The sequence below is a fragment of the Oncorhynchus mykiss genome, chromosome 2 (assembly GCF_013265735.2).
Source record: "Oncorhynchus mykiss isolate Arlee chromosome 2, USDA_OmykA_1.1, whole genome shotgun sequence".
Taxonomy (NCBI): Eukaryota; Metazoa; Chordata; class Actinopteri; order Salmoniformes; family Salmonidae; genus Oncorhynchus; species Oncorhynchus mykiss.
Genome location: NC_048566.1, coordinates 74383012 through 74404529, shown reverse-complemented (window position 1 = coordinate 74404529; position 21518 = coordinate 74383012). Strand labels below are relative to the sequence as shown.

Here is a 21518-nt window from a genome sequence, read left to right as displayed (position 1 = left end):
GATTTGTTTATTTATTCAGTAGCTAGGTAGAATTTTGATCTGTGGGAATTCTGGCAGAACGTCTGATTTTGCAGGGATTTTACATTGTATTATGGGATCAACTGAATGGAATACCCTTATAATGTAAGCATGAATTTCATATTGAGCATCCCACTGTGCGTGTGTGTGTGTGTGTGTGTGTGTGTGTGTGTGTGTGTGTGTGTGTGTGTGTGTGTGTGTGTGTGTGTGTGTGTGTGTGTGTGTGTGTGTGTGTGTGTGTGTGTGTGTGTGTGTGTGAATCATCCCCAGTATTGGAAGAGAATGGAGGGGGATCAGGTTGCTAGGGATTTTAGAGCTTCTATTGTCTGGGGGAACAATCAAGCTCTGGAGAAGACACCCCATGACCCTTACACACACACACACACACACACACACATTATGACCCCAGCCAAGGGTTAGAGCCGGAGAGAACAAGGGAGGGGTGGCAATAGGGAGATAGAAATTAGGAGGGAAAAGGGCAAGAGAACAAGAGAGAGGAGGGTGCAACCATGTGAGTTGAAAGAAAGACAGAGAGAGAGCACTGCTTGGAGAGCTGTGCTGTGTGAAAAAGACCAACGCTCGTTTGTCACGGTGAAGGGAACAAATGTAGCTGGAGGCAGAGTGAGAGAGAGATAGAGGCGGGTCAGAGGGAGAGCGAGATAGAAAGAGAGCGAGGGAGAGATATCTTCCAACATCACTGCACACTGAAGCTACTGTGGAGAGTGACACACAGCGAGTTTGTCCTTTCCTTCTATGCGCCCCTCTGTATGTGTATGTGTGCACGTGCCAACGAGAGAGGACTCACACACACATTCTCATTCAGTCTCCTCTGGTCTCAGGGTGGATTGGGAGCGTTGTGTTGGAGATACTGGGAATGATGATGAGACAGCATTCCTAACAACGTTCCTAACAAGATCTATTTATCTGGAACACAATATACTGACTGACCGGATCACTACCAGGATCTGACATGGAAGGACTCCTCTCTCCTATGAGGACCAGGGTAGGTGTGTGTATGTGGGTGTGTATGTGGGTGTGTGTGTGCTTGTGTGCCCTTGTGCATGTGTGTGTGCTAGTTTTCCAAGCTTATGTTACTATGGTGATGATGAACCTGAAATATGAGTTTACAGGGTTCGGTTGCCATGACAATTCTTATGCTACTCTCACTGTGGTGATCATAGATGCCAGAGGCAAAATTAAAGATTACCACGTTGCTAGGGGCGATGGGCAGAATGTTGGAGATAGAAGTACTGCTGTGAGAAATCAGGTTTACATGTATGTGTGTGTGTGTGTGTGTGTGTGTGTGTGTGTGTGTGTGTGTGTGTGTGTGTGTGTGTGTGTGTGTGGGTGTGTGTGTGTGTGTGTGTGTGTGCGTGTGCGTGTGTGCGTGCGTGAGTGTGCATGTGTGAGAGTGTGTATGTGTGTACACTGTATGTGTGTATGTGTGTGAGAGAGTGTGTGTGTGTGTGTGTGTGTGTGTGTGTGTGTGTGTGTGTGTGTGTGTGTGTGTGTGTGTGTGTGTGTGTGTGTGTGTGTGTGTGTGTGTGTGTGTGTGTGTGTGTGTGTGTGTGTTCGGCTAAACAAGGGGAACCTTTGAAAGCATGACTCAGTGCCCGTTCACAGCAGTGCCTATCTCTCTACAGTTCCATTTGTTCCATACAAAGGGAGAGTTTAAGATAGAGTGCGTGTGTGTGTGTGTGTGTGTGTGTGTGTGAGTACACATCATAGTATAAACTAGAGATTGGGAAGGGCAGTGCTGCTGTAACCTAAAATGCTGTAATACATATGGTTATGGTTAAGACCAATGTGCTGATGCTGCTACTGTGTCCAGATAAAATCGCATTTTCATATTATCATCAGAGAGGAACGGAGAGGAGTAGTGTTGGTCTATGTTTGTCAGTGTATTGATGATTAATGTCCTCTGTGCAGTAAGATATGCAGTGAGTAGTCATCTCTCTCTCTCTCTCACACACACACACACACACACACACACACACACACACACACACACACACACACACACACACACACACACACAGTTCTACAGTGGGCTGAGGGATTGTGTAGTTTTCAGAGCTGGTCATTTAGACAGGATCCCCCTTCTCTCCCTCCCCTCACCCCTTCTCTTCCCTTTGCCTCCCCCCCACCACCCTTCTACTCTCCAATCTGTTATCAGCTTTCCCCAGCCACACTGAGTGGTGAAGGTGTAAATCCAAGCTGTTGGCTATAAACCGTTAGATGTAGATTGACTGTGTAATGAAGTCAAGCTAGTTTCAGCTACTTTAGGTTGGTAAGTTAGTTGGTAGGATGGTAGGTTGGTAGGTTGGTAGGATGGTAGGTTGGTAGGATGAATTAAACTACACATACATTTGTTTCATCACAAAAACAGAGAGAAACATCTGTCCGGTGAAGTCCACAAAGCAAATATTACATGTAACAAAAAGTTATATGACCTGCAGTGTGGTCAAGCAAGTTACTGTTTTCAAGAGTTTACTAAACAACTACTGATGTAGAACCAGGGCATTACCTCCAGTCAGCACAAAGACAACAGGAGCACTGCTTCCAGCACCATTTACACTTAAACATTTTAACATCATCAAATCACCAAGGCTAAATATGCTTAGTTCAATACACTGAAAACAAACTTAAAGATACCAAAAACGATTTAGTCCAATTCTGTGTGTGTGTGTGTGTGTGTGTGTGTGTGTGTGTGTGTGTGTGTGTGTGTGTGTGTGTGTGTGTGTGTGTGTGTGTGTGTGTGTGTGTGTGTGTGTGTGTGTGTGTGTGTGTGTGTATGTGCGTGCGTGCGTGCGTGCGCAACGAAAACAATTTCTTGGACTCATCCTACTTGTAGAATAGTTGAACAGCAATGCCATCCTCCTCTCTTTCATGTTGGCAAAGCGGTCTATGGCTCTGTCATACAGTATACTTGTCGTTTTTGTTTTCTTAGGCTACCTAGATAAAATGCTTGCTAGCCTGACTTCCTGGCTGGGTAACAATGAACCAGCTAAGTTAACTAGCTAGTTAACATGAGACTACTAAGATACATATTGAACTTCAATCATCTCAGGCCAGTGACACAACATATTCATTTATGGTTAGATCAGAATCACTGTCATAATCATTGGCTGTATAGAGAATTAAGTCAAAAACAAGTCCAAATCCCTGTCTCCATCCATGGCTTAGGAAGGGGCTGATTAACAAGCTAGCAACTGTAGGACATCAACACAAGCAGAGTAGAAGCAGACATGTTTTTTTTGAAAATTATATTTTGCTGAGAAAGTCAATATTTGATTTGTGTGAAGCCAAATCCAAACTGGCCTCCCTCGGGGGGGGTGTTTTGCTGCACCAGGACAACCCACAGTGGAGCTCAGCTCAATGCTGATTGGCTAATTATTTTTATTTTAAAATGTATCAAGGGAGTCCAAATGCTTGCTGGCATCAATCAATCAAATGCTATGGCAGCAACATGTCATACTCTTTTGGTCCAGACAGCATCAGATACATGAGCTACACTTACCGAAACAGAGGGGCACTGTTTCCATTGTTCAGATGATTTGTCCGGTGAGATTCAGCCGCTTGCAAATTGATGAACATTTTTGAAAACACAGAGGCGAAAGATAAATAATTTTACCATTTCTATTTTTTTTTTATTGGTCAAATATTTGGGGAAGCCTGGCTTCCCTAGGCGTCCATGAATACACGGTACTGTGTGTGAGTCCACAACCAGTTCTGCAGGGTTTAATCCAATCAGATGACCTGATGGTGTTGTCACACACTGCTACACTCGTCTGCTACACTGCTACACTGCTACACTCGTCTGCTACACTGCTACACTCGTCTGCTACACTGCTACACTCGTCTGCTACACTGCTACACTCGTCTGCTACACTGCTACACTTGTCACTCTCTCTCACTCTTTCTCAATCTATTGCCCACATACTCACTATTTATCGCTCTCTCTCTCTCTCTCTCTCTCTCTCTCTCTCTCTCTCTCTCTCTCTCTCTCTCTCTCTCTCTCTCTCTCACTCACTCACTCTCTCTCTCTCTCTCTCTCTCACTCACTCACTCACTCACTCTCTCTCTCTCTCACTGTTTCTTTCTCTCAATTCAATTATTATTATTTAATGGCATGGGAAACATACGTTAACATTGCCAAAGCAAGTGAGGTAGATAACATACAAAAGTTAAACAAACAATAAAAATGAACAATAAACATTACACTCAGTGTAAAACAATAAAGACATTACAAATGTCATATTATGTATATAAACAGTGTTGTAATGATGTGCAAATGGTTGAAGTACAAAAGTGAAAATAAATAAACAGAAATATGGGTTGTATTTACAATGGTGTTTGTTCTTCACTGGTTTCCCTTTTCTTGTGACAAAAGGTCACAACTCTTGCTGCTGTGATGGCACATTGTGGTATTTCACCCAGTAGATATGGGACTTTATCAAAATTTTCGAAATCTTTGTGGATCTGTGTAATCTGGGGGAAATATGTGTCCCTAATATTGTCAAACATTTGACAGAAGGTTAGGAAGTGCAGCTCAGTTTCCACCTCATTTTGTGGGCATTGTGCAAATAGCCTGTCTTCTCTTGAGAGCCAGGTCTGCCTATGGTGGCCTTTCTCAATAGCAAGGCTATGCTCACTGAGTCTGTACATAGTCAAAGCTTTCCTTAAGTTTGGGTCAGTCACAGTGGTCAGGTATTCTGTCACTGTGTACTCTCTGTTTAGTGCCAAATAGCATTCTAGTTTGCTATGTTTTTTTGTTAATTCTTTCCAATGTGTCAAGTAATGATCTTTTTATCATGTTTTATCATGTTTTGGTTGGGTCTAATTGTGTTGCTGTCCTGGGGCTCTGTGGAGTCTATTTGTGTTTGTGAAGGACCAGCTTGCTTAGGGGACTCTTCTCCAGGTTAATCTCTCTGTAGGTGATGGCTTTGTTATGGAAGGTTTGGGAATCGCTTCCTTTCAGGTGGTTGTAGAATTGAACGGCTATTTTCTGGATTTTGATAATTAGCGGGTGTCTGCCTAATTCTGCTCTCCATGCATTATTTGTTGTTTTATGTTGTACACAGAGAATTCTGCAGAATTCTGCATGCAGAGTCTCAATTTGGTGTTTGTCCCATTTTGTGAATTCTTGGTTGGTGAGCAGACCCCAGATCTCACAACCATAAAGGGCTGATTCAATTATTTTTTAGAATTCTTTTTTGCCAGATCCTAATTGGTATGTCAAATTGTATGTTCCTTTTGATGGCATAGAACGCCCTTTTTGCCTTGTCTCTCAGATCGTTCAGAGCTTTGTGGAAGTTACCTGTGACGCTGATGTTTAGGCCAAGGTATGTATAGTTTTTTGTGTGCTCTAGGGCAACAGTGTCTAGATGGAATTTGTATTTGTGGTCCTGGTGACTGGACCTTTTTTGGAACACCATTATTTTGGTCTTACTGAGATTTACTGTCAGGGCCCAGGTCTGGCAGAATCTGTGCAGAAGATCTTAGTGCTGCTGTAGGCCCTCCTTGGTTGGAGAGAGAAGCACCAGCTCCTCAGCAAACATTAGAAATGTAACTTCAGAGTCTAGTAGGGTGAGCCTCAGTGCTGCAGACTGTTCTAGTGCCCTCGCCAAATCTCTCTCTCTCTCTCTCTCTCTCTCTCTCTCTCTCTCTCTCTCTCTCTCTCTCTCTCTATTAGCGGTCATCTGATCTCTGTAATGGGTTTATCCAGATCTATCTGTGAGCCGAGCCAAGGGTAGAGTTAGTGGGGGGTTAGGATGGTTACGAGGGGTTTGGGGGATAACATTGGTCAGACAGCCATGGCACATAGTCAACCGTAGCCATCTCTCGCAGTGTGCAATCCCCATCCAACCAGCCCTAAATGTATAGATGCTATCTCAATATCCATCCCAGCCAAGCCAAACCAAACAGCCAAGGGGAGATCCATGGATTTCATTGACTGGAGTGTCAGACATGATGACAGTTGTCTGCTAATGGAAGGTCTGTGTTTCACACAGTATAATGTACATTTGAATGGGTTTGTATTGGGTTATTCAAGTATAAGTATTTTTATTGGTACACTACAACATATCTCTTTATTTCCTTTTTTTCTCTCTATCTCAATCTCTCCATCTTTCTTACTCTCTATATACAGTATCTTTATCTCTCTCTTATCCATCAGTAGCCATGGCAGTTATCCGAGTCAGTCAAGCATCACATTTGAAATAAACAAGCATAATTGGACTGTACTTTAATGTCTCTTTGTCTAGTTATGTTCTGAACGCAGAGTTCAGAACACACACACACCCTGAACGATGTCACTGGAACTACAGTATTTGCAGTAAGGGAAGGATTTGATGTTGCATTCACTGCTTACAATTGGAGCCAGAAAAATACTTGGAAACACATTGTTATACAGCATCTCACTTCAATGTTCTGTATTGTACTCTTTATTTCAGTTTCTTTCTTTCTCTCTCTCTCTCTCTCTATCTCTCTCTCTGTATCTGTCTCTCTCTGTCTCTTGCTGTCTATCTCTCTCTCTCTCCTTCTCTCTCTCACGCTCTCTCTTTCTCTCTCTCTCTCTCTCTCTCTCTCTCTCAATCTGTATCTCTCTCTCTCTCTCAATTCAATTCAAATCAAGGGCTTTATTGGCATGGGAAACATGTGTTAACATTGCCAAAGCAAGTGAGGTAGATAATATATAAAGTGAATATATAAAGTGAAATAAACAATACAAATTAACAGTAAACATTACACATACAGAAGTTTCAAAATAATAAAGACATTATAAATGTCATATTATATATATATATATATATATATATATATATATATATATATATATATATATATATATACAGTGTTTTAACAATGTACAAATGGTTAATAAAGGACACAAGATAAAATAAATAAGCATAAATATGGGTTGTATTTACAATGGTGTGTGTTCTTCACTGGTTGCCCTTTTCTCGTGGCAGCAGGTCACAAATCTTGCTGCTGTGATGGCACACTGTGGAATTTCACCCAGTAGATATGGGAGTTTATCAAAATTGGATTTGTTTTCGAATTCTTTGTGGATCTGTGTAATCTGAGGGAAATATGTCTCTCTAATATGGTCATACATTGGGCAGGAGGTTAGGAAGTGCAGCTCAGTTTCCACCTCATTTTGTGGGCAGTGAGCACATAGCCTGTCTTCTCTTGAGAGCCATGTCTGCCTACAGCGGCCTTTCTCAATAGCAAGGCTATGCTCACTGAGTCTGTACATAGTCAAAGCTTTCCTTAATTTTGGGTCAGTCACAGTGGTCAGGTATTCTGCCGTAGGGCCTTTGTAGGGCCAAATAGCTCTGTTTTTTTTGTTAATTCTTTCCGATGTGTCAAGTAATTATCTTTTTGTTTTCTCATGATTTGGTTGGGTCTAATTGTGCTGCTGTCCTGGGGCTCTGTAGGGTGTGTTTGTGAACAGAGCCCCAGGACCAGCTTGCTTAGGGGACTCTTCTCCAGGTTCATCTCTCTGTAGGTGATGGCTTTGTTATGGAAGGTTTGGGAATCGCTTCCTTTTAGGTGGTTATAGAATTTAACAGCTCTTTTCTGGATTTTGATAATTAGTGGGTATCGGCCTAATTCTGCTCTACATGCATTATTTGGTGTTCTACATTGTACACGCAGGATATTTTTGCAGAATTCTGCGTGCAGAGTCTCAATTTGGTGTTTGTCCCATTTTGTGAAGTCTTGGTTGGTGAGCGGACCCCAGACCTCACAACCATAAAGGGCAATGGGCTCTATGACTGATTCAAGTATTTTTAGCCAAATCCTAATTGGTATGTTGAAATTTATGTTCCTTTTGATGGCATAGAATGCCCTTCTTGCCTTGTCTCTCAGATCGTTCAGAGCTTTGTGGAAGTTACCTGTGACGCTGATGTTTAGGCCAAGGTATGTATAATTTTTTGTGTGCTCTAGGGCAACAGTGTCTAGATGGAATTTGTATTTGTGGTCCTGGTGACTGGACCTTTTTTGGAACACCATTATTTTGGTCTTACTGAGATTTACTGTCAGGGCCCAGGTCTGACAGAATCTGTGCATAAGATCTAGGTGCTGCTGTAGGCCCTCCCTGGTTGGTGACAGAAGCACCAGATCATCAGCAAACAGCAGACATTTGACTTCGGATTCTAGTAGGGTGAGGCCGGGTGCTGCAGACTTTTCTAGTGCCCGTGCCAATTGATATATATGTTGAAGACGGTGGGGCTTAAGCTGCATCCCTGTCTCACCCTACGACCCTGTGTGAAGAAATGTGTGTGTTTTTTGCCAATTTTAACCGCACACTTGTTGTTTGTGTACATGGATTTTATAATGTCGTATGTTTTACCCCCAACACCACTTTCCATCAATTTGTATAGCAGACCCTCATGCCAAATTGAGTCGAAGGCTTTTTTGAAATCAACAAAGCATGAGAAGACTATGCCTTTGTTTTGGTTTGTTTGGTTGTCAATTAGGGTGTGCAGGGTGAATACATGGTCTGTTGTACGGTAATTTGGTAAAAAGCCAATTTGACATTTGCTCAGTACATTGTTTTCTCTCTCTCTCTCTCTCTCTCTCAATCTGTATCTCTCTCTCTCTCTCTCACGCTCTCTCTCTCTCTGTATCTGTCTCTCTCTGTCTCTTGCTGTCTCTCCACCCCCCTCTCCTTATCCCCCCTCTCTCTCTCTGTGTCTCGCTCTCTCTCTCTCTCTCTCTCTCTCTCTCTCTGTATCTCTCTCTCTCTGTATCTCTCTCTCTCAATCTGTATCTGTCTCTCTCTCTCTCTCTCTCTCTCTCTGTATCTGTCTCTCTCTCAATCTGTATCTGTCTCTCTCTCTCTCTCTGTCTCTGTCTCTCTCTGTCTCTTGCTGTCTCTCCACCCCCCCCCCCCCCCCCCCCCCCAGCATCTGCACCAGACTATGGAGGTATAATCACTATATACTTTGTACATTATAGTGTACACACACATACCATGTCTTTTCCTTGTGGTACCCTCTGTAGTGTGTAATGTATGTTGCCCAGCTAAGAAGAATGGCTTAAATGTTTTTTCATTGTCCAGCCAAGTGAGTTGTAGACAGATCACTGGAGATATGATTATCTGTTGTCTTACCATGAGGTGTTCATTTATTTATCTTGACACCGACATCTGACATGACCTTTGACTCTTGATGGCAGTTACTGCTTTCTTGCGTGTGTGTGTGTGTGTGTGTGTGTTCCTTCCTCCCTCCACCTGGTTCATCAGAGAGCAGACAGTGGTCAGGATGGTTCCGGTCAGAGAGATGAGAGGGGAGAGGCAAGAGAAAAGGAGAGGAGAGGTAAGTGGCTAGGCCAGGACGCCATAGAGCTGGCCTCCTTGCTGCCTGTTTGAATATAATTTGGAGTGAAAGAAAAATCTAGAGAGGACTGGCATTACAAGTGATGTGGAATGTCCCACGACACACAAACATACACACACTGGCAGCAGGTGAAGGTTAGAGCAGACAGAGACGACAGGTGGCCATATTGAAGGCAGAGCCAAGAGACTCCATGTCCCAGCAGTCACTGCTGCTCTTAGACAGATCGAGGGGGGTTGGCAGGTGGGGACGGTCATCTATGATCTAATTTGTTATTTTGTTTTAGAGTCTGGGTAGGGACAGACATCTCTGGTCCTCAGGGGGCCTGGGTGTCTGCTGGATGTTCTTTCCTTCAAACCATCATCAGATTTAGAAGGATTTTAGGGAACCAAGTGCCAGGCGAAAGAGAACCAGCAGACAGTAATGTGGTAGTGATGTGAGAGAGATGTGATCAGTAGGAGGCCATGTGACTGACTGATCCTCAGTCTGTATCTTTTTGATGCTGCAGCTACGTGACTCTGATCTCTACTGTGCCTGTCTGAAGCAGCATGGCACTGCAGGTCTCTCTCTCACACTCACATGCACACACACACGCACACACGCACGCACGGACACACACACACACACACACGCACACGCACACACACACGCACACACACATGTACACACACACGCACACACACACACGCACACATGCACACATGCGCACACACACACACACACACGCACACACACGCACACACACGCACACACACGCACACACGCGCACACACGCACACACGCGCACACACACACGCACGCACGCACGCACGCACACACACACACACACACACACACACAATCTCTGATCTCTACTAGGTCTCTGTGTGTGCCACAGATCAACAGAATGAGCGAACCAATGACGTGCTTAATGTTAGAGGTTGTCATGGAAACACTGTGACCAAATGTTCCGCTTCATTGGTTGCAATCAGTTCTAGGGCTTTTTATTATTTTCAGGATGGGGGATGTTCAGGGGGTACGGGGGATGCTGGTGGATGGGGAAGCTGGGGGTAATGATTTAAAGACATCACTGGACATATACTGTATCGGAACTATGCATATAAACACACACACATATAAAGTTGATGAACGAGGAGTGGACTAGTGTTGTCACCGGTGGGTTACCTCTCCAATAGAGAGGTCAGCCCTGTTCATAGCAGGTGTCAGGTAGTTTGCCCCCTGTGATGCGTTGTGCAGACCTCACTTCCCTCTGGAGAGCCTTATGGTTGTGGGCGGAGCAGTTGCCGTACCAGGCGGTGATACTACCTGCCCTCTAGGACACCTACACCACCCGATGTCACAGGAAGGCCATAAAGATCATCAAGGACAACAACCACCCGAGCCACTGCCTGTTCACTCGGCTATCATCCAGAAGATGAGGTCAGTACAGGTGCATCAAAACTGGGCCCGAGAGACTGAAAAACAGTCATCAGACTGTTAAACAACCACCACTAACATTGATTGGCTGCTGCCAACATACTGACTCCAGCCACTTTAATATTGGAAAAATGTATGTAAAAAATGTATAACTAGCCACTTTAACCTCTAGCGACGAGCAATCCCGTATCCGGGAGCGTAATCATAGCCTCAAGCTCATTACCACAACATTTCCTATTCATGAAAATCGCAAATGAAATGAAATAAATATATTGAAACACAAGCTTAGCCTTTTGTTAACAACACTGTCATCTCAGATTTTCAAAATATGCTTTTCAACCAAAGCTACACAAGCATTTGTGTAAGAGTATTGATAGCCTAGCATAGCATTAAGCCTAGCATTCAGCAGGCAACATTTTCACAAAAACAAGAAAAGCATTCAAATAAAATAATTTACCTTTGAAGAACTTCAGATGTTTTCAATGACGAGACTCTTAGTTAGATAGCAAATGTTCATTTTTTCCAAAAAGATTATTTGTGTAGACGAAATAGCTCAGTTTTGTTCATCACGTTTGGCTAAGAGAAATACCGGAAAATGCAGTCACTTACAACGCCAAACTTTTTTCCAAATAAGCTATAATATCGACAGAAACATGGCAAACGTTGTTTAGAATAAATCCTCAAGGTGTTTTTCACATATCTATTCGATAATCTATCAGTGGTGGCAGATGGCTTCTCATCAGAAACAAACGGAAAAATACTGCAGCTGGAGATTACGCAATAATTGCAACGGAGGACACCAAGCGACCACCTGGTAGAGGTAGTCTCTTATGGTCAATCTTCCAATGATATGCCTACAAATACGTCACAATGCTGTAGACACCTTGGGGAAAACGTGGAAAACGTAAGCTGACTACTAGCTCCTTCACAGCCATATAAGGAGTCATTGGAATGAGGCGGTTTCAAAAAATGCGGCACTTCCTGATTGGATTTTTATCTGGGTTTCGCCTGTAACATCAGTTCTGTGGCACTCACAGATAATATCTTTGCAGTTTTGGAAACGTCAGAGTGTTTTCTTTCCAAAGCTGTCAATTATATGCATAGTCAAGCATCTTTTTGTGACAAAACATCTTGTTTAAAACGGGAACGTTTTTCATCCAAAAATTAAAAGAGCGCCCCCTATATCGAAGAAGTTAAACAATGCCACTTTAAATGTTTACATACTCTACATTACCCATATCATATGTATGTACTGTACTCGATATCATCTACTGCATCTTGCCTATGCCGTTCTGTACCATCACTCATTTATATATCTTTATGTACATATTCTTCATCCCTTTACACTTGTGTGTATAAGGTAGTTGTTGTGAAATTGTTAGGTTAGATTACTCGTTGGTTATTACTGCATTGTCGGAACTAGAAGCACAAGCATTTCGCTACACTCACATTAACATCTGCTAACCATGTGTATGTGACAAATACAATTTGATTTGATTTGTCTTACATCACCGTATCACAGTCTACAGAGCCTGGATAGGCTATTACACACACACACACACACACACACACACACACACACACACACACACACACACACACACACACACACACACACACACACACACAACCTTCAGAAAGAGAATTATATCATTTCTTATTCTCCACCCCTTTTGACACAATCCTCTACTCTCGTTCTCCCATAGCTCCATGCTCTTCTCCCTCAAATCAACCTTCACCCCTTCCACCAATCACCTACAGTATATTTATCCTCCCTATCTCCGTCCCTTCATCATCAAATCCTCTACTCTCCCCCTTCCTCACCACGTTTACCATTCCTCCTCTCTATTCCAACCTCACCCATCACCCGTTCTTTACACTCTTTCATCCTCATCAAATCCTCTGCTCCACCTCCTTCTCTCCTCCCTCCCCCTTTCTCCTGCGACTCAAACTCACCTTGTGTCTGCCCACGCAGTCATCCTCACTGGTAGCATCCCCTCATCTGTCCTCTTCAATCTCTGACCCACACACAAACAGAAATGCATGGACTGTTAAAATTCTAAATGCAGCCCAATGTTATTTTAGGTGGGTTTCTCTTCCTGGCAGAAATGGTTAAATATAGCATATTTGATGCTTGTAACCCATGGAATGTCTCTGAACCGTTTTAGGAAGTGTAACAGTTGAGTGATTGTTTTGTGTTTCATTTTCCTCTGATCTTTTTGCCTGGTGACAATGTCCTGCCACTGACGAGAAGGACAGCAAAACTCAAAATAAACTCTGTTGCTAACCTTGATTGCATGTTGTCTTGCAAATCTGAGAATGTTTTGTCTTTTCAGACCATATTAATCTTGTGAAATCAGGTTGCTGACATGCGCACAAACACACATTGTAGTGCACCTTTTTCAGTGTTCAGTCACTGTAATCCTTATGCAGAGTGGGATATTAGCATGCACTGCATTTGCAACTGCAGTTTTTATGCTTAAGTGCACAAATAACTAATTCATAATTTACATACACTCCTGCCCAATGCAGCCGAGGAGAAATTGATCTCACACACATCCAGAACTCTGTCACACACACCACTACCTTCCACATTTACCCTGCACCTATGAGAACTGTAGACAGATGGACATACATACTGTACATCCAGCGACAGACTAGCCATGCGGCAGTCCTGGCAAATGCCAGATGGGCTGGTCTATCTTTTTTTATTTATATTTTATTTGACTAGGAAAGTCAGTTAAGAACAAATTGTTATTTACAATGACGGCCTACCCCGGCCAAACCCGAACAATGCTGGGCCAATTGTGTGCCATCGTTATGGGACTCCCAATCACGGCCGGATGTGATTCAGCCTGGAATCAAACCATGGACTGTAGTGACGCCTCTTGCACTAAGATGCAGTACCGTAGATCGCTGCGCCACTCTTAAGCCTACTGAGCCTGTTGAAATTGAGGGTTTTGCACAAAACTATAATTATTTGACTAGTAATGGGTTTCCTCGAGGTAAAAAAATGTGCCGGTGTGTCAATATTGCCCGGGACATTTTCTGTTCCCAATCCGTCACTACATGCATAGTAGAAAGCAGTCCCATACTGCAGCAGTTGGCATCAAATCCTGAGTTGAATGGGGACAGAATGAGCTTTGAGGACTTTCAATCTCTCCATCCTCACTAGTACACAATAGTGTAGTATTTATGTATGTGAAGGATGATGTTAAACTAGCTGCAGGGCTGGACCTGAAAAGGAAGGAGATGAGGGGAGGAGCTGTAGGTGCTGGGCTGGAGGATCAGGGTATCGTGGGGAGGGTGTTCCAATGCAGTGGTCCATGACACTCAGCTCTCCTTGCTAGCAGCTATGATACCGTTGCTCTTCTTGGGAACTCTGAGGATTCCAGAAGCAGTAACGCTGGATAGTTTAATAGATATGGATATGTCCGGTAGTTGGATATGTCAGACTGGATTACATTAGGACAGAGATACGGAATATTGACACATAAATGTAATGTTCAGTTTAGAGCACTCTATCTAAACATTCTGATGATTCTATACAAAATAAAATTGAAAATTAGATTGAGATATATTATTCCCTTACAGTCCAGAGCTCAGACAATGTACCTGTCACGACTTCCACCGAAGTCGGTCCCTCTCCTCTTCCCATCTGCACTGTAAAAAAAAATATTATTATTAAGGAACTGGTTCCACAGCCTTTTAGTACTTTTACTTAACTTTTCAGTCCAAGTGTTAGGTGAACAAACTGACCCAGACTTGAGAAAACTGGCAAAAATTCTGTCAACTTGTCTCATATGTTAATTCAACTATAAATTCTTTTTTGGTCATCTTAACTTAAAAATGGCTGTGCAACTGGTCACAAATGCAGTGCTTTTAACATATACTTATACTTGCATATACTTGCAACCTCTTAGTTTATGGAATTCTGATCTTCCTGCTACGCCAACATGTCTGTGTCATTTATCTGTTAATCTGACTATTCTCTCATCTTTGATTTGATTTACTTATTTAGGCAATATAGTTTTTACTGTGTAGTATATAACGTGGTTGGGGCATTTTACTATTTTTCAAAGTTACTCCTTAAAACTTCTTAGGGTTGAGATCCCGTTAACGGGATCGATTTGACAACAGCCAGTGAAAGTGCAAGGCGCCAAATTCAAAACAACAGAAATCCCATAATTAAAATTCCTCAAACATATAAGTATTTCACACCATTTTAAAGATACACTTCTTGTTAATCCCACCACAGTGTCCGATTTCAAATAGGCTTTACGGCGAAAGCACCACAAACGATTCTGTTAGGTCAGAGCCAAGTCACAGAAAAACAGACAAAAAGAGGAGCCACAAAAATCTGAAATAGAGTTCGAATTAATCACTACCCTTTGATGTTCTTCATCAGATGACACTCATAGGACTTCGTGTTACACAATACATGTATGTTTTGTTCGATAAAGTTCATATTTATATGAAAAGATCTCAGCATACATTGCCGCGTTATGTTCAGTAGTTCCAAAAACATCCAGTGATTTTGCAGAGAGCCACATCATTTTACAGAAATAGTCATCATAAATGTTGATGAAAATACAAGTGTTATACATGGAACTTTAGATACACGTCTCTTTAATGCAACCGCTGTGTCAGATTTAAAAAAATCTCTACGGAAAAAGCAAACCATACAACAATCTGAGTACTGAGCCCAAACAAGCCAAAAAGATATCTGCCATATTGTGCAGTCAACAGAAGTCAGAATTAACATTATAAATCTTCACTTACCTTTGATGATCTTCATCAGAATGCCCTCCCAGGAATCCCAGTTCCACAATAAATGTTTGTTTTGTTCGATAATGTCCATAATTTATGTCCAAATAGCTCCTTTTGTTAGCACGTTTGGTAAACAAATCCAAAGTCACGAAGCGCGTTCACTAGGAGCAGACGAAATGTCAAAAAGTTCCATCACAGTCCGTAGAAACATGTCAAACGATGTAAAGAATCAATCTTTAGGATGTTTTTAACATAAATCTTCAATAATGTTCCAACCGGAGAATTCCTTTGTCTGTAGAAAAGCAATGGAACAGAGCTCGCTCACACTTGAACGAGCGTCATGAGCTCAAGGCATTCTGCCCCCACCTCACAGTAGAAGCATCAAACAAGGTTCTAAAGACTGTTGACATCTAGTGGAAGCCTTAGGAAGAGCAACATTACCAATATCCCACTGTATCTTCAATAAGGAATGAGTTGAAAAACGACCAACCGCAGATTTCCCACTTCCTGGTTGGATTTATTCTCAGGTTTTTGCCTGCCATATGGGTTCTGTTATACTTACAGACATCATTCAAACAGTTTAAGAAACTTCAGAGTGTTTTCTATCCAAATATACTAATCGTATGCATATATTAGCCACTGGGACTGAGTAGCAGACAGTTTACTCTGGGCACCTCTGGGCACCTTATTCATCCAAGCTACTCAATACTTCAACCAGCCATGAGAAGTTTTAATCGCCATGATCATAAAAATATTTTTTCTTGAATGTACTTTTTAACAGAGCTGAGATTTACTTTGAAGTGCGAAGTGTAACAATATAGGTTAAATCAGTTATAAACACAGACATGGTGGAGTATCAGGAAGAATGGAATGCTGTGAACCAATAAATTGTGAATTCAAATCCCAGGTTGTTGAATAATAATTACTGGTAAATGACTATGCACAATATAATCATGTATGTCAAAGTGCGTCAAATATGCACTTTGAAAACAATTTCAAAGATTTTACTGAGATACAGATCATATAAGGCAATCAGTCAATTGAAATAAGTTCCTTAGGCTCTAATCTATGGATTTCACAAGACTGGGAATACAGATGTTGGTCACAGATACCTTAACAAATGGTAGGGGCGTGGATCACCATTTGCCCCATGCAGCGCGACACATCTCCGTCGCATAGAGTTGATCAGGCCTGTGGAATGTTGTCCCACTCCTCTTCAATGGTTGTGCAAAGTTCCTGGATATTGGCGGGATCTGCAACACGTTGCCGTACACGTCGAATCAAGAGCATCCCAAACATGCTCAATGGGTGACATGTCTGGTGTTTGGTGAGTATGCAGGCCATGGAAGAACTGGGACATTTTCAGCTTCCAGGAATTCTATACAAATCCTTAAGGCATGAGGCTGTGCATTATCGTGCTGAAACATGAGGTAATGGCGGTACATTAATGGCATGACAATGGGCCTCAGGATCTTGTCACGGTATCTCTGTGCATTCAAATTGTCATTCATAAAATGCAGTTGTGTTCATTGTCCTTAGCTTATGCCTGCCCATAACCCCACCCTGCTCACAAACCACTTGCCCACACAACGCCATACTGCGGTTGTCAGACCAGTTGAATGTACTGCCAAATTCTCTAAAATGACATTGGAAGAGGCTTATGGTAGAGAAATGAACATTCTATTCTCTGTCAACAGCTCTGGTGGACATTCTTCCAGTCAGCATGCTAATTGCACACTCCCTCAAAACCTGAGACATTTGTGGCGTTGTGTTGTGTGACAAAACCTCACATTTTAAAGTGGCCTTTTATTGTCCCCAGCACAGCTTGCATCTGTGTAATGATCATGCTTTTAAATCAGCTTCTTCAAATGCCACACCTGTCAGGTGGATGGATTATCTTGGAAAAGGAGAAATGCTCACTAGCAGGAATGTAAACTAATTTGTTCACAAAATTTGAGAGAAATAATATTTTTGTGCGTATGGAACATTTCTGGGATCCTTTATTTCACCTCATGAAACATGGGACCAACACTTTACATGTGGCATTTATATTTTTGTTCACTGTAGTTCCACAGCCTTTTGGGGGGGGTGAAGATCGCCAAATAATAATTTGTAGTTGAATGAACATATGAGACAATTTGAGCAAACACATCATGTTCAATTGACTGAATTTCAGCTGTAGCTAAGTTTGGGCCAACTAAACATTTTCAGGTAACAATTTGCCCAAAAAGTTGAGAAAAAAAAATCAAGTTACTTAATAATATTTAGTTGAAATAACTCTTCAGTATAATTGCCAGATTGATGCTTCTTCCCTTCTCAGAGGAGCAATTACATGTCTCTAAGTGTATCGGTGACCCTCTATGCTCTGTCATTATTGCCACGTAGAACTACTAAACATAACACATATCACATTTATGTATCACATTTATGTGTGCGTGTCCATGTGTGTGCCAGATGTGAGCAGCTGTCAGTTAATTATATGTGTGTGTGTGTGTGTGTGTGTGTGTGTGTGTGTGTGTGTGTGTGTGTGTGTGTGTGGCAATCACATAGTTGTGTGAATTGGCTTGTCTTTGTGGGTGATTGTGTTGTGGGCCATATAATAATCATATAGTTTGTGTGTGTCAATTGTGTGTGTGTGTTTTTAATTATAAAATTCAGCTGTGTGATACATACTCTCCTAGAGGCGGTGATGCTAGGTCATTAGCTGTATGTGTGTATGTGAGTGTATGTTGCAACTAACACACATACACATACACACACATACACAGACACATACACATAATCATGCAGAAAGAATAAACATCTACGAAGAAAACTGGGTCAGAGGCAATTATCAACGTTGTTTCCACATCAGGGCCAAAAGGTTCACTGTAATGATGTCTGAGTTCAAGTACGTCTTGTTGTGTCTTCCTAAGGTATAAATATATTTTAGTCTTTGTTCTTCTAAAGGGCCATCCTCTCCTCAGCAGCAGTTCAAATGCTGACCAGTAGAGTGTGCTGTTTAATGGGAATCACCTGGTCTTCCTCTGTATTCAGCTCAGACTTCGTAATGAGCTGTGGTCCTGTGTCTCCAAGTGGATTGCCCGTTTGGCCTCAATAAACACAGCTTTTTATTAGATATCTCTCCCCCAATACACACACACACACACACATACATACATACATACATACACATGCACACACACACATGCACACACACACACATACACACATGCATACACACATCTGTCATTATACTGTCTATATGACAGGGCAAATAACAGGGAGGTCAGGTGCGTGTGTGTGTGTCTACTGCATGTTTAATTGATGACCTCTGCCTGCGCCCCCTGCTGTGAATGTGCAGCATATGCTATAAGAAAGGGAGAAAAAGATAAATATACTGGAGGGTGGGAGGGGACAGAGAAGAGGAGAGATGAGCAGTAGAGAGAGTTTATGCAGCATATGTTATAGTTTGTATGTTGAATAATAATTACAGGGTGTGTTAGTGACAGATTGACAGGCCTATCTACTGGAGAGACACTGGACTCACCCCCCCCCCCCCCCCCCCCCCCCCCACTAGGTCAGAGCTAGTACCCCTCCCCCTCCCCCTGTTCCTCCTGGCTCCTCCTTCCCCCAGTCTCTCCATTCACTTCCTTTCTCCTCTCCCTGTTCCTCTCTGGGCTTTGGTCCTCAGTACAGCAGGGTAATGTTAGGACAACGGTTTCAGTACAGCAGGGTAACGTTAGGACAATGGTTTCAGTACAGCAGGGTAACGTTAGTGGTCTGCCTGGGGTGGGAAGGGGTGTATCGGTCAGCAGGGTTTGGGTTGGGTTACCACATGCATTCTTGAGAAAGAGATGGATAGTAGAGCTTCTACACCTGCATTGCTTGCTATTTGGGGTTTTAGGCTGGGTTTCTGTACAGCACTTTGTGACATCAGCTGATGTATAAATACATTTGATTGATTGATTGATAGAGCTGATGGATAGTGGTGAGATGGAGCGATGATGTCGTGATTTTTAATTAAATTTTTAATTTATTTAACCTTTGTTTACCAGGTAAGCTAGATAAGAACAAGTTCTCATTTACAACTGTGACCTGGCCAAGATAAAGCAAAGCAGTGCGACACAAACAACAACACAGAGTTACACATGGAATGAACAAGCGAACAGTCAATAACACAATAGAAGAAAGAAAAAGTCTATATACTGCGTGTGCAAATGGCGTGAGGAGGAAAGGCAATAAATAGGCCATAGTAGTGAAGTAATTACAGTTTAGCAGATTAACACTGGAGTAATAGATGAGTTGATGGTGATGTGCAAGTAGAAATACTGGTGTGCAAAAGAGCAGAAAAGTTTTAAAAAACAATATGGGGATGAGGTAGGTAGATTGGGTGGGCGATTTACAGATGGCTATGTACAGCTGCAGTGATCGGTTAGCTGCTCAGATAGCTGATGTTTAAAATTAGTGAGGGAAATATAAATCTCCAGCTTCAGTGATTTTTGCAATTTGTTCCAGTAATTGGCAGCAGAGAACTGGAAGGAAAGGTGGCCAAAGTAGGTGTTGGCTTTGGGGATGACCAGTGACATATACATGCTGTAGCGCATGCTATGGGTGGGTGTTGTTATCATGACCAGTGAGCTGATATAAGGCGGAGCTTTACCTAGCATAGACTTATAGATGACCTGGAGCCAGTGGGTCTGGCGGCGAATATGTAGCGAAGGCCAGCCGACTAGAGCGTACAGGTCACAGTGGTGGGTGTTATAAGGGTCTTTGGTGACAAAACGTGATGATTCAGTTGTTGACTGAGGGGGAGCTGCATCCTCTCACATGGTAAATCAGGTGTGTCTCCTCACTGTGCCTTAGGGCTGGGAGGCTTGGGGTACAGGTGCACAAGCTTTATAGTTTGAATTGGGGGGGTAATATCTTTTGGGGAGCGGGTGTTGTTTTGTATGACTGATAGGTGTGTACAGGTGTGGGCACTGGGCAGTGTGGGCCTGACAGAGTTTTGAAGGAGAAAATGAACGTCCAGTTTATTCTATTCTATTCAGACAGTGATAGTATTAGGGGCTGCAGTGGTATTATGACAGCCAACAGATCCATGTAGGATCGATAAAGAGGAATGACAGGGATATGATAGGAATACAGGACAGACAGTCTCTCTCCCTCCTGTGGTAACCCTGCTCTCCCATGTTCCCCTGGACCCCCTGGAGTTAGCATCATGTTTACTCCATTTCCCTCCACATCCCATCTAAATACAGATTAAATATGTAACATGTTCATACATTTTTTACCATTGAACACATGTGTAAACACACACGACCCAAATTTGGGTCGGGGGTGGCCTGTGTGTGTGTCTCGGGAGGGTGAGTGTATGTGATAGTGTGTGTGTCTTGGGAGGGTGAGTGTATGTGATAGTGTATGTGATAGTGTGTGTGTCTCGGGAGGGTGAGTGTATGTGATAGTGTATGTGATAGTGTGTGTGTCTTGGGAGGGTGAGTGTATGTGATAGTGTATGTGATAGTGTGTGTGTCTCGGGAGGGTGAGTGTATGTGATAGTGTGTGTGATAGTGTGTGTGATAGTGTATGTGATAGTGTATGTGATAGTGTGTGTGTCTCTGGAGGGTGAGTGTATGTGATAGTGTGTGTGTCTTGGGAGGGTGAGTGTATGTGATAGTGTATGTGATAGTGTGTGTGTCTCGGGAGGGTGAGTGTATGTGATAGTGTGTGTGATAGTGTGTGTGATAGTGTATGTGATAGTGTATGTGATAGTGTATGTGATAGTGTGTGTGTCTCAGGAGGGTGAGTGTATGTGATAGTGTATGTGATAGTGTGTGTGTCTCTGGAGGGTGAGTGTATGTGATAGTGTATCTGATAGTGTGTGTGTCTCTGGAGGGTGAGTGTATGTGATAGTGTATCTGATAGTGTATGGGATAGTGTATGGGATAGTGTGTGTGATAGTGTATGTGATGTGTATGTGATAGTGTGTGT

The 21518-nt window shown here is 42.6% G+C and overlaps 1 protein-coding gene across 2 annotated transcripts in view; it reads left to right on the top strand.

Annotated features, from left to right (window-relative positions):
* LOC110501892 (FERM domain-containing protein 4A) overlaps positions 1-21518 on the top strand; it is a 191986-nt gene that overhangs the window by 28693 nt on the left and 141775 nt on the right. The window contains exon 1 of one of the 2 annotated variants that reach the window (XM_036955504.1): positions 645-1021. The exons of the other annotated variant lie outside the window; for it this stretch is intronic. Coding sequence (XP_036811399.1) covers positions 989-1021 — 33 coding nt within the window. The 5' untranslated portion in view covers positions 645-988. Of the gene's footprint in view, positions 1-644; positions 1022-21518 lie in introns of those variants that run through there. 2 annotated transcript variants of the gene reach the window in all.